At 35.9% G+C, this 20,318-nt stretch overlaps 1 protein-coding gene across 3 annotated transcripts in view; it reads left to right on the forward strand.

The window, feature by feature from the left end:
* The window catches only part of LOC106111596 (homeobox protein cut), a 147,955-nt gene that overhangs the window by 115,136 nt on the left and 12,501 nt on the right, over positions 1–20,318 (forward strand). For 2 of the 3 annotated variants that reach the window (XM_013293728.1, XM_013293729.1), the window contains exons 4-6: positions 3,015–3,196; positions 12,430–12,560; positions 13,259–13,771. In XM_013293728.1, the coding sequence (XP_013149182.1) occupies positions 3,015–3,196; positions 12,430–12,560; positions 13,259–13,771 (826 nt within the window). The remainder of the gene's footprint in view (positions 1–3,014; positions 3,197–12,429; positions 12,561–13,258; positions 13,772–20,318) is intronic. The other variant, XM_013293730.1, reaches the window with a different exon arrangement.

Genomic DNA, 20,318 nt, shown 5'->3' on the forward strand with positions numbered 1-20,318 from the left:
TCCCTTTTGTAAGGTTCAGTATTACACCCCTACAATCTTTTTTATAAAGTATACGCTTTATTATTATAGTATAGACAAGCTGTTCTCGTGCGACTTCATCCGCATGAAATTATGATTTTTTTATTTTATTGTTTACATTTGTCAAATTATCAATTACAAATGTGAAAGTGACATGACATGATGACAACCTTGCTTCCTTGATGTTGGCAGCAACTTATGTTCTCTTTCCCACATTAGGGCTTTTATTCAAAATATTTACCCCCTAAGTTTAATGGCGTGAAAATATATAGTCTAACGCGTGACGTAAGTGTGTGTGTGTTTACGCTTTATTATAATAGTATAGATTTAGTTTCATATCAAGGAAAGTGTCATTACGTTTTGAGTTATTTACAAATACTTTAAGTTATTTAAACTGTAAATATGTTCTTAATAGATTTATTACTTAAATTATCATGTTTTTCAGCTTCGTAAAATCTCAATGATATTTATACAACCTATCTATATAGTAATTAACAATGTTTGAAATCCGTCATACCTTTTCTTTATGACGGTTGTAAATGTATCAAAAAATTAAAAAGACAATATTACCTCTATTCTACCGCATTATGTCAAATGCTCAAGGTCCTGTCAAAGTGACAATATTTACCGTGGTATTTACCATGTACCAAAGATATATGTAGATGTCAAGGCGAGGCAAGTGATTTTCAACTTTCCGTCCTTGTGATACAGTCTATATTTAATAATGGATCATGTTAATATAACATTGTGTACTTTATATCTGAGACAATAAGGTGTATAGTGTTTTGAAGGCGATTATCTTGTCTATCACGAAAATCTCATTTGTCATTTATTATAATGGCATAAGTGAACGAAAATGACTTATATGTGTGTGTTAAAGAATTACGTTGACCTCGAATTAAACGATTATCTAAACTTCCTGAAGGTAATGACAATATATTGACACACTTAATTGTTAGCCTGGGATTTAGTCTGCAGTGATTAAAAAAAAAATACTTAGTAAACAGCCTATGGGTTCTTCCAGATAGTATGCTAAATCTTTGCGTGAAAAACAAAAACAAACTTGCGCCAATCAAAATTTTCGCATTAATATTAGTAAGATTAGAAGCAAAGATGACTTCTTTTCTCATTTATTTAAAAATTCAATCAGTGATCTCTTACTCACGTCTAATATGAACATATTGTTCCTCTCAGCGTGGAAAAATATGTTTTTATACAAGGCTGGCGTTAATATACTGCGTAAACGACCTCCTCAAGTACTAATAAAAGGGGGTGCGTTAGTAATCCCACCTAGGGTCTAATCGCGTTAAAACATGTTTTTTACAGTGGAAATTCAATGTTAATATGACATTGAATTCTCAAACCTTGCCTGTTTGAAAAAAAAAACACAGGGCCGTTAGTATACGCCGTGAGCGACCACCTCAAGTACTAATAAACTATTTAACTACGTCGTAGTCTTTGACTCCAAAAATCAAACAAAAAATGGGTCCCACCTGCAAGCACTACCTTTCGAATAAAATAAGAATTATCAAAATCGGTGCATTAACGGCGGAGTTATGCCGTAACACACATAAAAAAAATTAAAAAAACGTACAGCCAATTTGAATACCTCCTTCTTTTGGGAAGTCGGTCAAAAAAGAAGGTGCTTTAGTAATCCGGCCAGTAGTGCTGATACATGTACTGTTTTTTTACAGCGGAAGTTCAATGTTAATTTGACATTGAAATCTCAATCCGTCCCTGTCGTAAGGCCGCCGACACACCGGCGATCGCGATCTTACGATACACATCAACACGCATCAGCGCCGACGACAATTGATACTCGAAGGTCGGCAAATATGTATGGGAGCAACACATTCAGAGACTGTAGCGATTTGGAATAAAAATAACATTCAATAAAAAAATTGATTGCTATTGACTGATAGGTCAAAATTAAACATTACGATAAAAGATAGGAAACAATCTTTTTTTACATGAATTTTAAACTAGACAAAAAATTTTGCAAAATAAAAATCGCTTGTGTGTGTCAATATGGTTAAAGCCTTAACTCATTCGATAATCCTTACAAATTTATAACAATGATAAGCCAATTTGATCTTAAAACTTTCTTAATAGAGACTATAATCGCATCAAATATTAAATTAGATCGTTATAGATTATTTTTTTGGTCGGAATAAAATGGAAATATAATATTAACCAAGTAACGTTAATACAGACAATTGAATTTATATTTATTTACTTTATTTTTATGCTTGACTGCGAATAACACGCAAAAACTATTTTATTAGTTATAACCTTAAAGTTAAAATAATTTATTACTGTTTTTCTGATAAATTTAAACCCAAAATTCTTGATATCCGTTACATTAGACAATAAATTATTTTATATCATGATTCTAAAATAAATAGTTTTTTTCTAAATGACGCAAATAAACTTATTACAATATAAAAGTACAATTTTACTTTAGGTATTTCCATAATTACGATGTCTCTATACAAATAATATTTAAAACTTAACAAACGTATAAATTTAATCAAACTTTAGATTACATTTAGATATCTTTATTAAAATTATAAAAAACCTACTTGTTAGGTAAACACTGATATTACTACACCTATACAATAAACCATTATAACGCCAATTCCTATAACACGGATTTTGTACTCCGTATAACGCGTAAATGCACAATTTATAAAAAAAGAACTCCCTATAACGCGCTTTATAAGTCGGCCTTGTTAAAAATATTAGACAGGGGATTCCTATAACGTGGAAAGATAAACCGCGTTATAGGGGGTTTACTATAACTACTAGAGAGACATCTAAGCATAAAGAATTTAATTTTTACAAAATAATCTCCAAAACGACCATTTTTAAAATTAAATATATTCCACGAATTTAACCACAATTACAATGTTCATTGTACTTTTAATTCAGACCTAACAGACTAAAGTTCAATTTACATTGATTAGTACAAATACTAAAAGCCTAATCTATTTCAGATCGCACAACTGGTAGAAGACGTACGGCGACTCCAGGCGTCGCTTTCAGCGCTGCAAGAAGCACACGCACAGCAGCTGCAGCGGTTAGAAGAGAGGTTGGATGAAAAGAAGCAGCACATCGCACGCCTTGAAGCCCGCCTTGACACGCAGCGTGACTACGATGATATCAAGCGAGAAATCAGGTAATATACGACTCGAAGGACCAACCAGCTTATGTTAACAAACTATTGCGTTTTATGCGTATTTGTGTACAAAGTTAGAGACGCAACTGTCTACGGAAAATTTCGCGTCTATTTGTTCTTAATCCTGTTCTGAAATAAGTTGTAGCTTCTACATTACACACATTACAATTTTATAAAGTTTCGAAACCTATGAATAGTCAGTTCTTATCTTAAAAGATCTAGCTATTACTTCGTTCAACTAATTTTCATTTACATTTAGTAGACGAGGTAAGACATCAAATGTTCATTACATTTCCTCTTATAATAATAAGAAAAAATACTTATAATTTAATTAAAAATACACTAGCTGTTGCTCGCGACTTCGCCCGTGTGCAATTAAAAAATAATGAATAACATACTCACAGATAAATTACCTTTCTAAAGGTGAAAGAATTTTGGAAGTCGGCCCAGTAGTTTTTACGTGAATCGAATACATACGAAAATGCAAAAATAAAATTCTTTCCTCTTTATGATATTCGTTTAAAAAACATCAATAGACTGATAGTTAAAATATCTATTCACGTGAATTCGAGTAGAAGCTTTATTTTAAATTAAAAGAATTTTACTCTTATTTTATATCCATTTGAAGTTAGGAAAAGATTAAGTTGGTTTAACTAATGATACTTTATGATGTAAGTACTAAGTTAAAAGTGTTCGTAAACTTGATAAGGCTATCAGTGCGTTCACCTCGGCCTCTGTTTGACGTAGATTAAAGCCTGTTGGCCAACCGAGCCTTGAATACGGCCGGAGAACCTTCTGTACTCAATCTGGAAGTAAATCAGTGATTCATTTTATATACTATGTTTAAATATTGTCTCTCTGTTACACAAACAACTTTGTATCATTGGTATTTACGGTTTATAAATAAACTAGTTTTCGCCCGCGATTCTCCGCGCGAAATTAAAAAAAAATAAATGTAAGTAGCCTATGTGTTCTACCAAACTATCTATACCTCTACTAAATGTCATCGAAATCCGTTCAGCCGTTTAGGCTACAAACTCTAACAAACATCCATCTAAACTTTCACATTTATAATATTAGTATGATAAAACAGTATTACTTAAGTACCTTAGTATCATCGCCAGCTATACATCCTCACTGAAGGGCACAAAGCCTTTTTTGAATTTCTTCGCCGATATATGCAAGCATCATGATGTTTTCCTTCACCGTAATAACGTCAAATAAACTATGTACATATAAAATTCAGAAATCACATTACATAGATTTGAACCCAGGGCCTGTAGATAACAAGTCCAATTTAACTCCTGAGCCATCAAAACTCCTCGAGCTTTATACAATGTATTTAAAATACATCTTTGAAGTATCTCTAAATATGGAATATAAGATAACAGTTTTATTTCCTGTCTCCAAAGTTCATCGTGCACCCACCCGAGGACAGATTTCAAAACAATCGCGCTGTTGTCACTGTCACCGCTGAGCAAACGATGCGTTGTTTGCCGACCCTACCTTTGACTGATAAGCAAAGTCCCAAGTACCAACATAACTATCAGACTTAATTAATTAGATTAGATATAAGTTTTATTTGCTAAGACTTTCAGAACTTGATTACGATGTAGTTACAAATATTACTAGCTTCCGCCCGCGACTCCGTCATCGTGGTATTAAGAAAAACAAAAGAAAGTAGCCTACGTGTTCTTCCAGACTATCCTCTACATCCATGCCAAATTTCATCGAAATCCGTTCTGTCGTTTAGGCTACAAACTCTAACAAACATCCATCCATCTAAACTTTTGCATTTATAATATTAGTACATGTTGTGTGTAGTAGAAAAAATCTATGGTTATCGACAGTAAACTGTAAATTACAAGTAACTACGGTTACCTTGCCCCGATGCCATTGGCGTAACAAATGCTTCCGTAACACAAACACGCGGTGACCCAAAGGAGGTCCCAATGCCCTTTTTTGTGACACGGTCCCACAAAATAACATCTACCCGCTAAACGATTCAAGATATGGAATTTAGCTTTAAAACTCCGTGTTTACTGAATACATTGGTACAAAATCGCTCCCTGAGAAACCTCTAAACGTTTTATATATTTTTTCAACTTCCTGCCATCAGTGGGAAATATAAATACTTTTGTCGTGTTAATCAATATATCGGTATATTTTAATCTTAGTTTGGTTAACTTTTTAACGGATTTTGTTTTGACACTAAAGTGCACACCTTTGACGAAACTATCGCCCAACTGTTGTGCGATTGTCGATTGTTTCGCAGCCAATTCAACTGTTTAGTTGTAGCTAAAAATCGAGTAGTGTACCTCCATATAAGTTAAAAGAAACTAAACAAAAGAGAGACACAACAGTTGAGCGATGGTCGCAATTTAAGTTGTGCAAACGAAATATTTGAATATCGGAAACTGATGCTATCTCTTTCTAACGAGTGTAAATGATCGTTAAAAAAGAACTAACACTTATTCAGTCGTGTTTTGTTTGACCACTTCCTTGCGTTTACGTCCGACATTGTTTATCTACTCTTTGTTGAGTTGTCGGAAGGAGACTTCATTTTGTTTTCCCGCCGTCAAATTGTCTTTGCTCGTTTGTTTTTTGGAACACATCAAAATGACTTCAAACGATTCGAATACATTAAGAAATCGATACTAGCTAATAAGTTATGACTTAAGTAAACATAAATTGTAATGTTATTTTATAGTGAATACAGGAATTGTTAACTTGAACGCATCTGAAACACACTAGTAGCAAAAGCGGTATTAGTAATTTGTCCTTGAATTCTGAGAATTAAAAAGCTGTCAGTTATCAAATTTCATTGTAAAATTATCGATTATTTAAAATCGATTCCTGTATCGATCAATCGATTCTATCTATAGTTCAGAGATTCCTTGTTTATTATGTTAGCACGAGAGTAATTTTATGTCGCCGCTCGTCGGTCGCTCGCCTTTGATGGCGGATCAAAGGGGCCGCTTCGCTCGCCATATTGGTAAAAATAACACATTAAACTATGAAAAACATCGGCTGCACACGCGGCGTCACCCGCGGCTTGACAAATCTAATTACATCTACATCCTTACATACCTATAATAGAAGATTTATCCAAAACATGTAGAAACTACGTGAAATTGACAGACTGAATCTAGATTACTTTGCTTCGTCAGTTTTTGAAGACAAATCTTTACTAATATCAAATTAATTTTATTTTCGCCTTGTAGAACGGTCTGTCCTCGACGGTATTTCCAAACCAATACGGCTTTAGGTACTTTAAGAAGCAAGCCTACCATTTTGTCAAAGGCCGGTAACGCCTCTGTAGTTCCTCTGGTGTTGCGTTTGTCTATGGGCGTTACCACCTCGGTGTTCTCGTCTATACTTTGCCACATTTATTTAAAAAAAAAACAGATTAACTTATTCATCACTTAGTAAGTGAATACACGATGATCGATTGATGTATTAAAAATCTTACACATTTTATAACAGTGTTCTGTCTACATGTTTATAAGCTGATATTTTTTTTCTCAATATAATAATTAATCAAACGCTTTTATCAGCAGGATGTTGTCTATCTTCCGGGAACACACGGGAGTTAACACAACTTATTAATAGATTACTTTAATTATTACATAATCCAGAAATTTAAGGGTTTAATCCATTTTTGTACAGTCATGCTGTCAAAGTGGAGTTAAGTTTAATTTGGACAGATAAATTATGTTTTTGTATTGTAAAATAATCAGTGTTCAATGGTTTTTATAAACCCAAAGAAAATTAAGCTATCATTGATAGTTTTTTTTTAAATAAATTTTTGAAGTTGCAATTTCGACTTATTTTGAATAAATCGAAAAATCAAGATTATTCGAAAACGGTTAACTTTTGGATAATGTATAATATATAGTATAATAATGAATAATGTATAATAAATGATCCCCTCTATTACCTCCTAACGGGAATACGTCTGATTAACAATAACCTTGTATATAAAAAAAGAATCTGATTTAAAAAATGCGGAAGTCAAGATGAAGGGATAGATGTTTATTACTATATCTTCAAAACAACTTAACGGATTTCAGTAAAATTTAGCATAGATGTAGAGCATAGTCTGGAAAAACACTAAGCTGCTTTATTACGATTCATGTCAAACAGAAGTTATCGAAAATTCATTCAATAAATCATAAAAATGTTCACCCGATGGTGTGACATCAGTGAATTAAAGCGTCCCGAAAAAAACTTCGAAAATCATCGAAAACACGACCAATAGATAAATAAAGTTGAGGACAAAGGGGCCCTTCGCAATTATTGCCTTGGGCACGCGAGATGTACACGTGGCCTTTCCCATACAGCCCCCAAATTCTTTGTATCACTTCTTACAAAACTCATACAAACTGATCCTATCTAGTGATGTGCTTTAGTAATCAAGCTAACATACAATTACTGTGAAGATTGTAGTTTATTACACAGTAATTAATTTTAAACGTCACCTACACGAGACTAGATATTACAGACAATTTAGTTTTACAATTTTGTCTCTTCATTCCGAAGTTCCTGTCCTGATATTGTCCATGTCTGGATGACCACATCAGTTTCCTGTCTCATACATGTACATCATATAACACTTTTAGCAAACATAAAGTTAGTAACAAGTTTAAATTGATCTTTGCATACAAAAGTTAATTTAATGAATTTGAACGTTTAGTCTGTTTTACAGACTTTCGGCAAACAGTTAAATGTTTGAAAACTATTCCATTTTGTATAATTCAATTCATATTGGTATAGAAATAAGTAGAAATTGAAATTATTAAATAATTTCTTACTTCACATGTCACATCACTAGTCAGAAATCCTCTATACTCTATAGTCTATGCCCAATAACAGTTTGTAGCACCTGTAGCGGTTTATTGCTTATTTATACCTCTCCTCGGCACCGGATTAAGTTATAGCCAGCCTTCCGAAGATTAAAGCTTAATGGGGGGCCCGAACGGATTGATTTCTGCAAGGCGCCGCGGCAAATCTACGCTTAGAATGATATCAAGTGGCATTAAGTAACACCCTTCGATTAATCGGTTGAAGAACGTTTGGCTGTAAGATGTTACCTTTGCCTTTTAACTTTTTTTTTTAAAATGGCGGCACAATTTCTATTGACAGTGCAAGTGTAGAGCGATCAAACTTTTGACTAAACTAAACACAATTTCACGGTTGTTGATTGTTTCGTAGCCAATTAGTTGAAACACAACTAATAATCGAATAGTGCTAAGAGACTAAATAGTTATGCGGTATTTTTTTATACAAGGCAAACTACCAAGCGGTCACATCAAAATGGCAAAGCGACTACTGCCCAAAGACATCTGCAATTGCAGATGCGTTGCCTATCCTAAATCGACAGAGGAGACGCACATAAAGAGGATATTTCCCTTTCTTTTGCGTCTTCTTCACTTTCCTAATAACACAAGGGTGGAATAGGAAAGGGACTAAAATCCTCCGGCACCACTCATCAGACTGTACGTGGAATTGCTTTCACTGCACGCCTTCCTTCTGTGTAGTCGTGGTTGCACCGGGCAAGCCGACCCATTCGTGCGAAGATGTTAAAGCGGGCTCTACCACTGTTAAAAGTTAAATACGGTGTGCGCGCGCACTAAGAGTAATACTAGATAAAGAAAAAAAAAGTAATAAACAGATTACTTGCCTACACTCATGTCAAGATTTACAGGGACAAGGTATATTTATTCTTTAACATTCTATACCAAATTCCCGAGTTATATACAAAATTAACTTGCCATATTTAACTAACATGAGGACCATAGAGAGTGTAATCATTTAGTGGAACAATGTTGACACTGGCCTAAGTTAAAAATTAAAAAGAAAAAAGCAAATAAGGAACTCTTATCTCTTGTTTAATCAAAAAGCGAGGGTACACACGATTTACATATTTCCTTACGAACCAACAATATTATATAGTTTACACGGCTATGTATCAATAGAGGCCTGGACACCTGTCTCCATTTGCTTAGGCGATGTTTGCTTTACATTTAACGAAACTTAGTCGCACACAAATTATCAACTAATTTACGCGGCCCGACATTTTTTTCAACGTTCCTAAGATTTTTACTGTGTTTACACGGCGTGCGTTCTATCTTCATTTATAACTCCTAAATACTGGAAAACGTCGCTTTGTCAATATTATATTGTTTGTAGTTTTGTGATATTAGTTTTCCCGCCTTAACGGCTGTCAATGCCGTTCGGATAGGCGTAACTGCATTATTGACCGATCGATTGGTCCTCATTGGTCAGTCAGTATGGGGCGGAGTCAACTTATCGACGACCGATCGGTTCGCTGATAAACTCTGTGACGTCATACTCATTGTTCGGATACGGCGATAGCAAAAAACTGTAATGATTATCGTTTCCTGGTATTTTCCGTAATGGGCAATAAATTTTTAAAGAATTTAATTTTAGAGTTATTCGAATTATTTATTTATTTAAATTTAAGTCAATTTATTGTTAAAATTAGTTAAATATCAACATACAATATGTTTCAAATACAATACAAATTATATATTCTGTACGAATACAGCTCTCGTTACAAAGCAGACAATAGCTATTAAACTAAATAACCTTAGTAAAGCAATAAAATCAGTCTACATTATTATTCAATTACAAATAAATCTTATCTTACTAATATAAAATGTTTGTTAAAATTTACCGCCATTAGCTTTACAAATCTCGATGAAGGTACAAAAACAAAACAAACACTACTGTTTTAAATTACAGCGGTACCAGCTTACGTACGAGACTCCGTCCGCGTGGAATTTAGAAAAAACTAGCCTATGTGTTCTTCCAGATTATTCTCAACATCTATACCAGATTTCATCGAAATCCGTTCAGCCGTTAAGGCTACAAACAAACATCCATCTAAACTTTCGCATTTATATTATTGAAATTATTTAAAAACAAAAGAATGATGGGAGTCGATTGTTTAATGAAATCGAGAGAGATATAGCCATCCCGTTTTAACCCTTAATAAATCAATCTTTAGTACACTCTCTATAACGTTTAAGTTTACAATAGTTTATGTCAAAAGCACTTGCACCTGTCCCCACCTGGTGGCCTCAGGGACTCAACTCAAATGTTTAATATCCAACTATAAAGTGCCGTATTGCTTGCAAATTTGCACAACACCCGACTAAATTCGATACACCACTCTCCATATAACTCGTGTTATACTTCTATTGCGTCTAAATTTAGTCGCCTTGTCTCGATCAGGGGCTTAATTGGTGATATATTAAATTGTAATTAAGGTTCCCTGTATCGTCAGAGGTGTGAAAATCTGGAGCGCTGAGAATCGATACGTGCCACTTGTTGAGCTGACTGTACTTACAACTTTATGAGATACTAGCTTTCGCCCGCGACTCTAACCGCGTGAAATTAAAACAACAAAAATCAAACAAAAAAGATGGGACCTACTTGCAAGCACTACCTTTCGGATAAAAAAGAATTATCAAAATCGGTCCACTAGCGGCGGAGTTATGCCGTAACACACATAAAAAAAACATACGGACTTGAGTACCTCCTTCTTTTGGGAAGTCGGTCAAAAAGCAAGTAGCTTATGTGTTCTTCCAGACTATCCTCTGCTTAATTCCATAATCTTAACATCTATTATCTATACTAGTTTTTTGAGCTATTTAAATTCATACAAAAACACAAAGCTGTCCTCTATAATCTTACTAATATTATAAATGCGAAAGTTTAGATGGATGGATGGATGTTGGAGTCTGTAGCCGAAAACGCTGAAGGGATCTCAATGAAATTTGGCATAGATGTAGAGGATAGTCTGGAAGAACACATAGAACGGAATTGCGGGCGAAAGCTAGTATTAGTATAGATATAGACAACATTTCTAGGTAATTCCTAATTAATCAGGGATTAAAAATTCGATTACAAAACTAGGGTTTAACAATATCATAACATAACATCACGATAACAGACAATTGTAATCCATCATTCAAACTACAAATTGTAACATTGAAAAGCACAATCACTAACCTTCATGTCAACCATAGACACGGATCAAAAGCGAATAGTAATTACCAAGCTCTATGACGAGCGATTAGTCTATACACGCTAAACCATAAATATTTAATACTCTGTTCTTTTTTTTATAATATATGGTGAGGTGACAAACGAGCAAGCGGCCTATATCCATCGAAATGGAAAGCAACCTCTACCCATAAACATCGGCAATTGCAGATGCGTTGCCCACCGTTGATTGACGGAGGAAACGCACATAAAGAAGACATTTCTTCTTACTATTATCCTTCCCATCCCTTCCTCTTAAGAAAAGAGTGGAAAGGAAAAGCGACTACAATTAGGCCTCAAGCACCACACTCATCAGACTAAACGCGGAATTGCTTCCACTTCACGCCTGTTGCCTGTCGTGGTATTACACCGGGCGAGCCGCCCTATTCAAAGATGTTCAAGCGGGCTCTACCACTGTAAAATGTTCACCAATACGTTAAATTAACAATATCAGACGACGCCCTTATCTGTTAATAGCCCAGGAGCTCAAAGGGTTCAATCTCAATAAATTTATGAAAGGAATATTGCCAATAAGGACACCGGTATATCCTATTAATTAAAATACTTAATTAATTCACCTGGAATGGGTTTAATCAATGCCTTTGCTCTCAATTTATTAAGGGACAGCTATCGGGTCACCTCATGCTAATTATGCCGTCTTACTTTGTTCATTTATATCTGATAATTTAAATCCCTCCTTTTAGCAATTTGATATCGGAATTTTAATTATTACCTTCGGCAGTATTTCAATGGCCACGTGAATTTATGTTTGTAAAGTTTATATACATACGTGTTGGTATAAAATGCTGATATATTTGTCAAAAATAAAATCAACAATAGATTGAAAGCATATTTATGTATAAAATCTTACTTTTACAATTTTTGTATTAATTGAAACACATTTTGATATACCATTATGTACATTTAGAGCCTACGCACACCTTTGACTAAACTATCGCATAACTGTTTAGTCTCGCTTTGATTATGAGCTTATATGGAGGTACACTACTCGATTTTTAGTTTTGCAACTAAACAGTTGAATTGACTGCAAAACAATCGACAATCGCACAATATTTGTACAATAGTTTAGTGAGAGGAGGATTTAACCTCTTATTAGAAATATTTGGATGCAAATTCTAAATGAATATTCTTTGTTACAGTATGCTGCGGTCTTTAGACTTAAGTTCAGACCGGCCTGTGGACCGCAAGCCGGAGCTGCGGTCCCCCGTGGTCCCGCAAGAGGACCGCGCGTCCGCGGAACGCGAACGCAGCGCGGAACGAAGAGACACCGGTGAGTACCGTATCTTATACTAACTGGCACCATATAATAACAAGCTATCCATCATACATTCTAATAACGCAGAGACAATGTCTAGACAGCCACTCAGGTACATTATGTCGACGCTTTACATCGTTACATCGTCTCATTTAGCAGATGTTAGAATTTAATTATTATGTAATAATATTTAGGTATTACATTCGTCGTTCAAGACATACAACACAACACTTTTCTGTCTAGAATTTGTCAAGTTCTTTAGTTTTAAAACGTCCACTTTCAGTTGATATCTTTGATTCTGATGAAATGACAAAGAAATTGATGTGTAGTTACAACTCGAATATTTGATTCACTGTTATGTGAAGTCAATATCGTATGTCATGTTTTAGAAGCAATGTGTATGTCAGTAGTTAGTGCGTGTCCGCTTCACTTGTCTGATTCGAGCCGTGAGCGAGTGACGCGCGGAGTACGAGGACCTCCAGCTCCCACACCCCACGGGCGCGCGTAACCGTCCCGCGCCGCGACGCGCTCGCCTTAGAATACCGAATGCAAACATTAAAGGCGCCGATATCGCATTAATTCGTTAACCGTTGCCGAATGTTGCGACGCTTACGGGCGTGCGTGTACTGCCCCTCCCCCCCTCCTGCCCGGCCCGCCGCCCCCGCCTCAGTCCCTCCTCCTCGTGTTCCCGCGTAACCGTGCTGTAACCGCAGGTGGCGACGAGTGGCCGAGCACGCCGCCTCCGCTAAACAACAACACAACGCACCACAACAACAACGGCCCCCTGCCGCTACCACTGCCGCCGCCGAGCCCCTTCCGCTTCGAGGAACACCGGCCGTACCGCTTCGCGGAGGACATGGGACCGCTACCACCCGGAGCGCTTGTCGGCCGTCTCGGGGACTCACTCATACCCAAGGGGGACCCGATGGAGGCACGTCTGCAGGAGATGCTGCGGTACAATATGGACAAGTACGCGAATACGAACCTGGACACTCTGCACATCAGCCGACGAGTGCGGGAACTGCTCTCGGTGCACAACATCGGGCAGCGGCTGTTCGCGAAGTACGTGCTGGGCCTGTCGCAGGGCACCGTCTCGGAGCTGCTCTCGAAACCGAAGCCTTGGGACAAGTTGACAGAGAAGGGGCGGGACTCATACAGGAAGATGCATGCGTGGGCGTGCGACGAGGCGGCCATCATGCTACTCAAGTCCCTCATTCCTAAAAAAGGTATTGACGTTACACACATACGCTTCGCAAATGAGCTTCTCCCATTCATACCTTCGGATTGAGCTGATTTTCTAACGTTTAAAGTAGATATTTAAGTTGAAAATTTAACCGCAAGGATATTGGCAGCAGCTCATTCCGCCGCATGTTTTGACACGCGAACGATTCGCTCCATCAATTGCCACGAGTCGATCTTCCGTACGGTCTGTGCGCTATCGGCTGTCGACTCACAGCCCATCAATCACGGCCTAGTGATAGCTACAACGTTCACGGGGGCAATTAACCGGTACTCACAATGGATGTTTTTGGTCGCGAACTTCGTAACAATTGTTATATTTTAGCGCTTAATTCGCTGCTTCATTTGATCGTTTTATAACGATAATCTCCGATCGATGGATCGTGGAATTTCCAATCATGGTTCTATTACTTGCGAAACTTTTGTTCTTATTTGGATTTGCTCAACAATTTTGTTAATTGATATTCAAGCAATCTTGATTTAAATTGTTTGGCAAATCTGTAATGATTACCACATTTTTGAACGCTTTCGAAATTTTTTAATCACTTTTATATCGTCGCGTTCGTAACGCTTTGGCCAGCAACTAAAGTACTAACAATGTTAAAAAAAGGATAAATCATTACGATCCGAGCTATAAAGCCGCGTTACACTGCGCTATCACTGACTTTTATATGCAAATCTAATTCCGCACTTATTTTTAGTTTTTAACAATTGTTTTTTTTCTTTTATTTTCACTCCTGACCCAGTTTCCTGTTGTATTCCTTTTCCTGTCGCGTGCGGAAAGTGAAGCATTGTCCTCGCCCTTGGTCTTAAGGGGGGTTGGGGGGAGGGGACATGGTCAGGCCAACTCACGGTCATTCCGATCTTAATATCAACATTTCCTTTTTGTCGTCCGCCATTTTGTTTTTTTATTATGTTTAAGGAATTAAATAAAATGTTTCTTTTGTTATTAACGAACTTTACAATATTTTCTTCGACATTTTATTATACAAATATCGTTTTTCTTTAAATTTTTTACACCATCATTCAATTATAAATAAGTTAAAGCGTTAAAAACAATATTTACTGTTCACTTAATTTCTGATTTTTATCACGGCGTGTATTGCAAACAGTACGAAGCCGCAAGCCATCGAAATTGGGAAAAAAGAAAGAAATTACACAGTACATTAATGACAATACACGTTGTATAAATCGAGGGAGACAATAGCGGGGCGAGGGTTAACTCCGGAACGTGCATCGGTGGCACGGATTGAATCTCAGATAGCGGCGAAAGGGTTGGCCATTTCTTATTACGATGCTTTTGTCATGTTAAAAAGAAAACGTTTTAACGAAATAATGTTGCAAAAATTTTACTGTTATTGATCATACTTCATACTATTATTACAAATGAGAAAATCTAGATGGATGTTTGTTAGAGTTTGTAGCCTAAACACCTGAACGGATCTCTATGAAATTTGGCATAGATGTAGAGGATAGTATGGAAGAACACATAGGCTACTCACTTTTTTTTTTCATTCTACGCAGATGAAGTCTCGGGCGAAAGCTAGTACCTATTGTAGTAAATGCAATACTTTAGATGTATGTGTGTTAGAATTCGTAATTTAAATTGAACACATCTCGATGAAAGGCATAGATGTAGAGGATAGTATGAAAGAACACATAGGCTACTAACTTTTGTTTTTTTTTTCATTCTACGCGGACGGAGTCACATGCAAAAGCTAGTGTAGTGTGATGAATACAGTCACATCTCTCAAGAGATACAACTCTCTTCGTATATCAAAGATAATCACAAGGACACCACGATTATTAAATACTAGCTGTTTCCGTGGGATTTCATCAACATAAAATTATTTTATTGTTTACATGTGTCAAATTGTCATTTGCAAATGTCATAATGACATGACAAAACTTGGCAATCTTGTTGCTTTGATGTTGGCAGCAACTTATGGTCTCTTTCCCACATTATGATTTTTATCCAAAATATTTATCCCCGAAGTTAATGGCGTGAAAATATGTAACCTAAAGCGTGACGTAAGTGTAATGCATTTTGTAAAGAATTATTCAAAAATATGCTGTAATTGCTGACATCTTAGGCAACAAAAAAGTGTGTGTTTACGCTTTATTATAATAGTATAGATAACGATATTGCAAAAATAATGTCAACAGTTGCCACTTCTAGATAATAATCGTTAATTACGACTTATTGCCTTGTATTGCATTAATAATGCATTTGTGTAAGTACTCCGTAGATACTAATCTTTTTAATTACATATATCCATTGCAATAACCTGTTAAGTATGAAATTTAAGTAACCTCACCAGTTTTAGTAAATAACAAAAAAATCGAATCATACTTGGCATTATAACATCTTAAGAGTCTCTCCCACTACTGGCTTAGAGACTCTCAGATTTGACGTCACTGTCAGATAAGGGTACAAAATCCGAAGTTTCAAATATTTTACACGTTCGATTATTATCAGACAATTAACAATTTGGTGGGACAGGTCCTTAGGCTTTCGAACTTATAAAAACCATTCATTACTAAGCCCACTATACTCTCGTACTCTCTAAAATCTTTGTTTGTTTGATTGTAATGAAATAAGTCAAAAACTACTGGGGCAATTTAAATTCTTTTACCGTTGAAACGCTACGTTGTGTAACATAGGCTATGTTTTACATTATTTTATTTCACGCGGACGGAGTCGCGGGCGTAAGCTACTGTTAATTATACGACAGAGAGCGTCAGAAAGTCGATACATTCTGTTACTGTCTGCTGACTCAAAACGTAGTGGCCGATACAAACGAGTATGGTAACCGTCCATAATAGTCTGTAATGAGCATTTGCTACAACGTGGGAACACAAACTACCAGATAATAAGATGGGTATCGGAATTATATGCCAGGTCCACTACTCTGCCAATAACACTGTATTTATCAGCTTGTGTAAACCAAGTAAATACTGGTAACCTTGTTTCTATCAAATCGGTTTAAGAGTCTACCGATTTGACTAAACTATCGGACAATTGTTTGTGATCATTAAGGTGTGCATACTACTCCATTTAGTTGTGCAACTGAACAGTTGGCTGCGAAACAATCGACAATCGCACAAATGTGCGACAGTTTAGTTAAATAACTCAACACAAATAATAATTTTCCTTCACATTAAGCTTTAAATTAATAAATGCATTGCTAACTGTTTATTGGAAGTCCTATTACAAGTGTGTCTTCTGTTACCGCAATTTTTCCCACGCACTTAACTCGTGGCACCTTTGCGAAACTCTCACGGTGTTATGTTGGACATTATTTGACCCTTTTTGTATCGAGAAAACGTCGAAAGGTGTCTCGTATTATGGAGAAAATAGACTAAAGTAGGATTTTAATAAATCATCGGTAGTCAATAGCGACTAGCAAGACCCAGGATCCAAAGGAACGAAAGATCTAGAGATCTCAAAATCTTTAATAACCCATCGGAACTCATTGGATACATACATAAAATAAGATAGAAATGATGTCCTTATTTTACTGTTAAAAATATACTAGTATACTTAATATCTGACTAATATTATAAATGCGAAAGTTTAGATGGATAGATATTTGTTAGAGTTTGTAGCCTAAACAGCTGAACGGATCTCGATGAAATTTGGTATAGATGTAGAGGATAGTCTGGAAGAACACATAGGCTACTTGCTTTTTTTTTGAGAAAAAATCGCAGGCAAATGCTAGTTACTTCGATATGACAGTTATAACTAGACTGCACCATAAAATATAAAGTAAATCTTCACAAGTGTTTCGGTCGTCGTATCTCGGAACAAAAATATAAACAACATTGTTGTTGATGAAGCAAATAAATCTAAACATTGTCTCATTAACCACGCCCGAGACACGTGCAAAATTCTTTGGATAAAAGCATTAGAAAAAAATAGCAAAAAAGCATCTATTAATTAACGCTAAAGGCGGTAATTCGCGTGCGCTGCGATCGCAAATTAACGTTTCTTTCGCTCAAGCTGTAAGTCGATGCGTTCGTTACGGTTGGACAATTGCCACTTCAAAGTGAAGACGCAATGTATGTTTGATTGATAAATATCATCGTATTAAATGTGCAGCTGGTTATTTTAACATTTAAGTGATCTTCGCCCTGGTTGTGAGTGTTTTTTTTAATCTGTGACACACGTTTCGTAAAAAAACGATAAAAAATTGAGCGTTCGAAAATTGAATTTGAAACTAAAATTCGAATTTTGAATTTACTTTTAAGTTTAGAAAGAGTGTCGTCTTTTGTCTAAATGGTCAGACTAAATGCCATTAACAATTGTACCAATATTTCGCGCCTTCATAAGAAGGAAATAAAATACTTTTTACTAAACATTAGTAATTTAATAACGCGTGATGCCCATTTTTAGATTCACAAACGATAGGTTTTTTAACAGCTAGTTAGTGCCATGTCAGTCATTATAAATTCAAAAACCGATAATTTCCGTGACAACGTTCAATTTTCGAATGCCAATATATAAATTGGCAAACTATCAACGTATATCAAAACTCCTTTCACATTTCACCGTGGCATTTTTTCCAACGTCCGCTAAACCGCAGCGTATAATTATTCATTTACTTAATCCTTCGTACCAATTAAATATAGTAACGGTTGTAATTATTTTTCTTAACTGGCGACACGGTTCAGCAAGATGGCCGACACGACGTTTTTTCGCGGCAAAATTACCTCTATTCGTATATTGGCGGCAATGAATATAATCTATTGCTCATTAATAACTGACGTAATTCATAATGGCAGCGATCATAAATTAGTTTTAAAGCCACTTTAGTAAGAAAAAGTACAAGCCGTACGGAAGAAAGTACATCGTTTATTTTATCGTTTTTACGTACAAGACTATGTTAACAAACAATATCATGTTATATTTAAATGTCGCTATTTATTATTTTAATCAACATACGACATAACAAAGCATAGAATAAATAACTTTTCATTAGTTTATTCTTTGACAGAACCATAGATTATAAACTAATCATAGATTAAATAAAAGATAGCTCAGACTATTTTCTGTCTAATCCACTCTTTGCAAAATTGGTAATCCTTTGCGACATATGTACATGTTCAAACGAAAATTGTATTCATAATGCGCCAATGTTTAGACTAAGTTCACAAAAGCTCTCGGAATCGTAGCGTGAAAATCTATTTTCAATGGGGCACTATCGGCCGTCGGACACCCGCTAAAGGCTTTATGTACGAAGTTAAACCTCGATGCTCCTTTGCTACAAACTCCCCTTGTACAGCTCTCAGCCCGCTAAGCAAATTTTAATATTCAATCGGGCTTTTGTCCCATAATATTTGGGAACTCCGCATTTCGGAATGCACTCTGGATGTAGGTCATGCGCAAATATTTGTAGAATTACAATACCTAGATATAGCGATAGTATTTTTTTTTTCTCAACGCTCGCACTACATTCAGATAATTTAAATGATTATAAATGTCAGTCTGTCAATTTTTACTGACTTGACGTTTGACGTTGAACCATAGAGCATGCAGTAATTCTATCAATGGCGGGTCACGTTCCGAAACTAGCAACTGTCAAGGCGCTTTAGAGCAAAGTTGGAGAGTGTATTAAACGCTAACACGAGCGGACGAGACACGTCGAACGCAAATGGTCGAAAAGTTAAGTCTTAAAACTTTTCGCGGGATATTTGAATTTCGAATGCTTTTATTTTTAAAATTAACGTTACATTTATCAGCCAGAAATCGAATTCAAATTTCAAAATTTATTTTCGGATAAATTGCAACGTAAAATGTACAACAGTAACCGTCATTAATTCCGTTAACAAATTAGGTGCCGATAACCTTTATTCATACGTTCCGCGAAGTTAACCCAAACTCGACCAACCGAAAGGGCGTTCAGTCGTGTCAAAAGTAGTAAACAAACGAGCTCGATATATCATAAATCACAAACTTTCGGTACAAACACGAACATCCGAGGAAATAATCACCTAATAATTTCTTTAATGAATTACAATGTGTTAACGATATAATCGATAAAGTAAACTTTCACGTTTTAATTACTTTTGTCATAAATTTATTGATGATTATCCCAGAACAGTTTTATGTAAATTACATTTACAATTTTTGTTAAGTCAATTATGTCAAGTAGCGACATCTAGCGTACAGTAGAAGAAACCAAAAACAATAATATCAAAACAGCTGAAGTCATTGTCCATCTCACAATCGCAGACCGCATCTTACGCCAACAATTATGAAATTACAATGGCTGAGACAGAAATTTAATTTACGATGCAATTATTACTGAATACACACTACTACAAAAGATATTCCCCGCAAAAAACTCCCGACGGCAGCCACTTAGAAAGCGCCTTTGAAAAACTAAATAGCCGCTTAAGAGCGTTTACACTGAAATAACTTAAAAAAAGCCCGACGGAAAAACTTGGGTATGCACACAACAATGTACAAGTAACGCCATCTCTCGGCGAGTGGTGTGCAGCGCTAGCGTAGGGGTCAAGAAATTATTTTGC

Source organism: Papilio polytes, unplaced genomic scaffold (genome assembly GCF_000836215.1).
Source record: "Papilio polytes unplaced genomic scaffold, Ppol_1.0 DF824158.1, whole genome shotgun sequence".
Classification (NCBI taxonomy): domain Eukaryota; kingdom Metazoa; phylum Arthropoda; class Insecta; order Lepidoptera; family Papilionidae; genus Papilio; species Papilio polytes.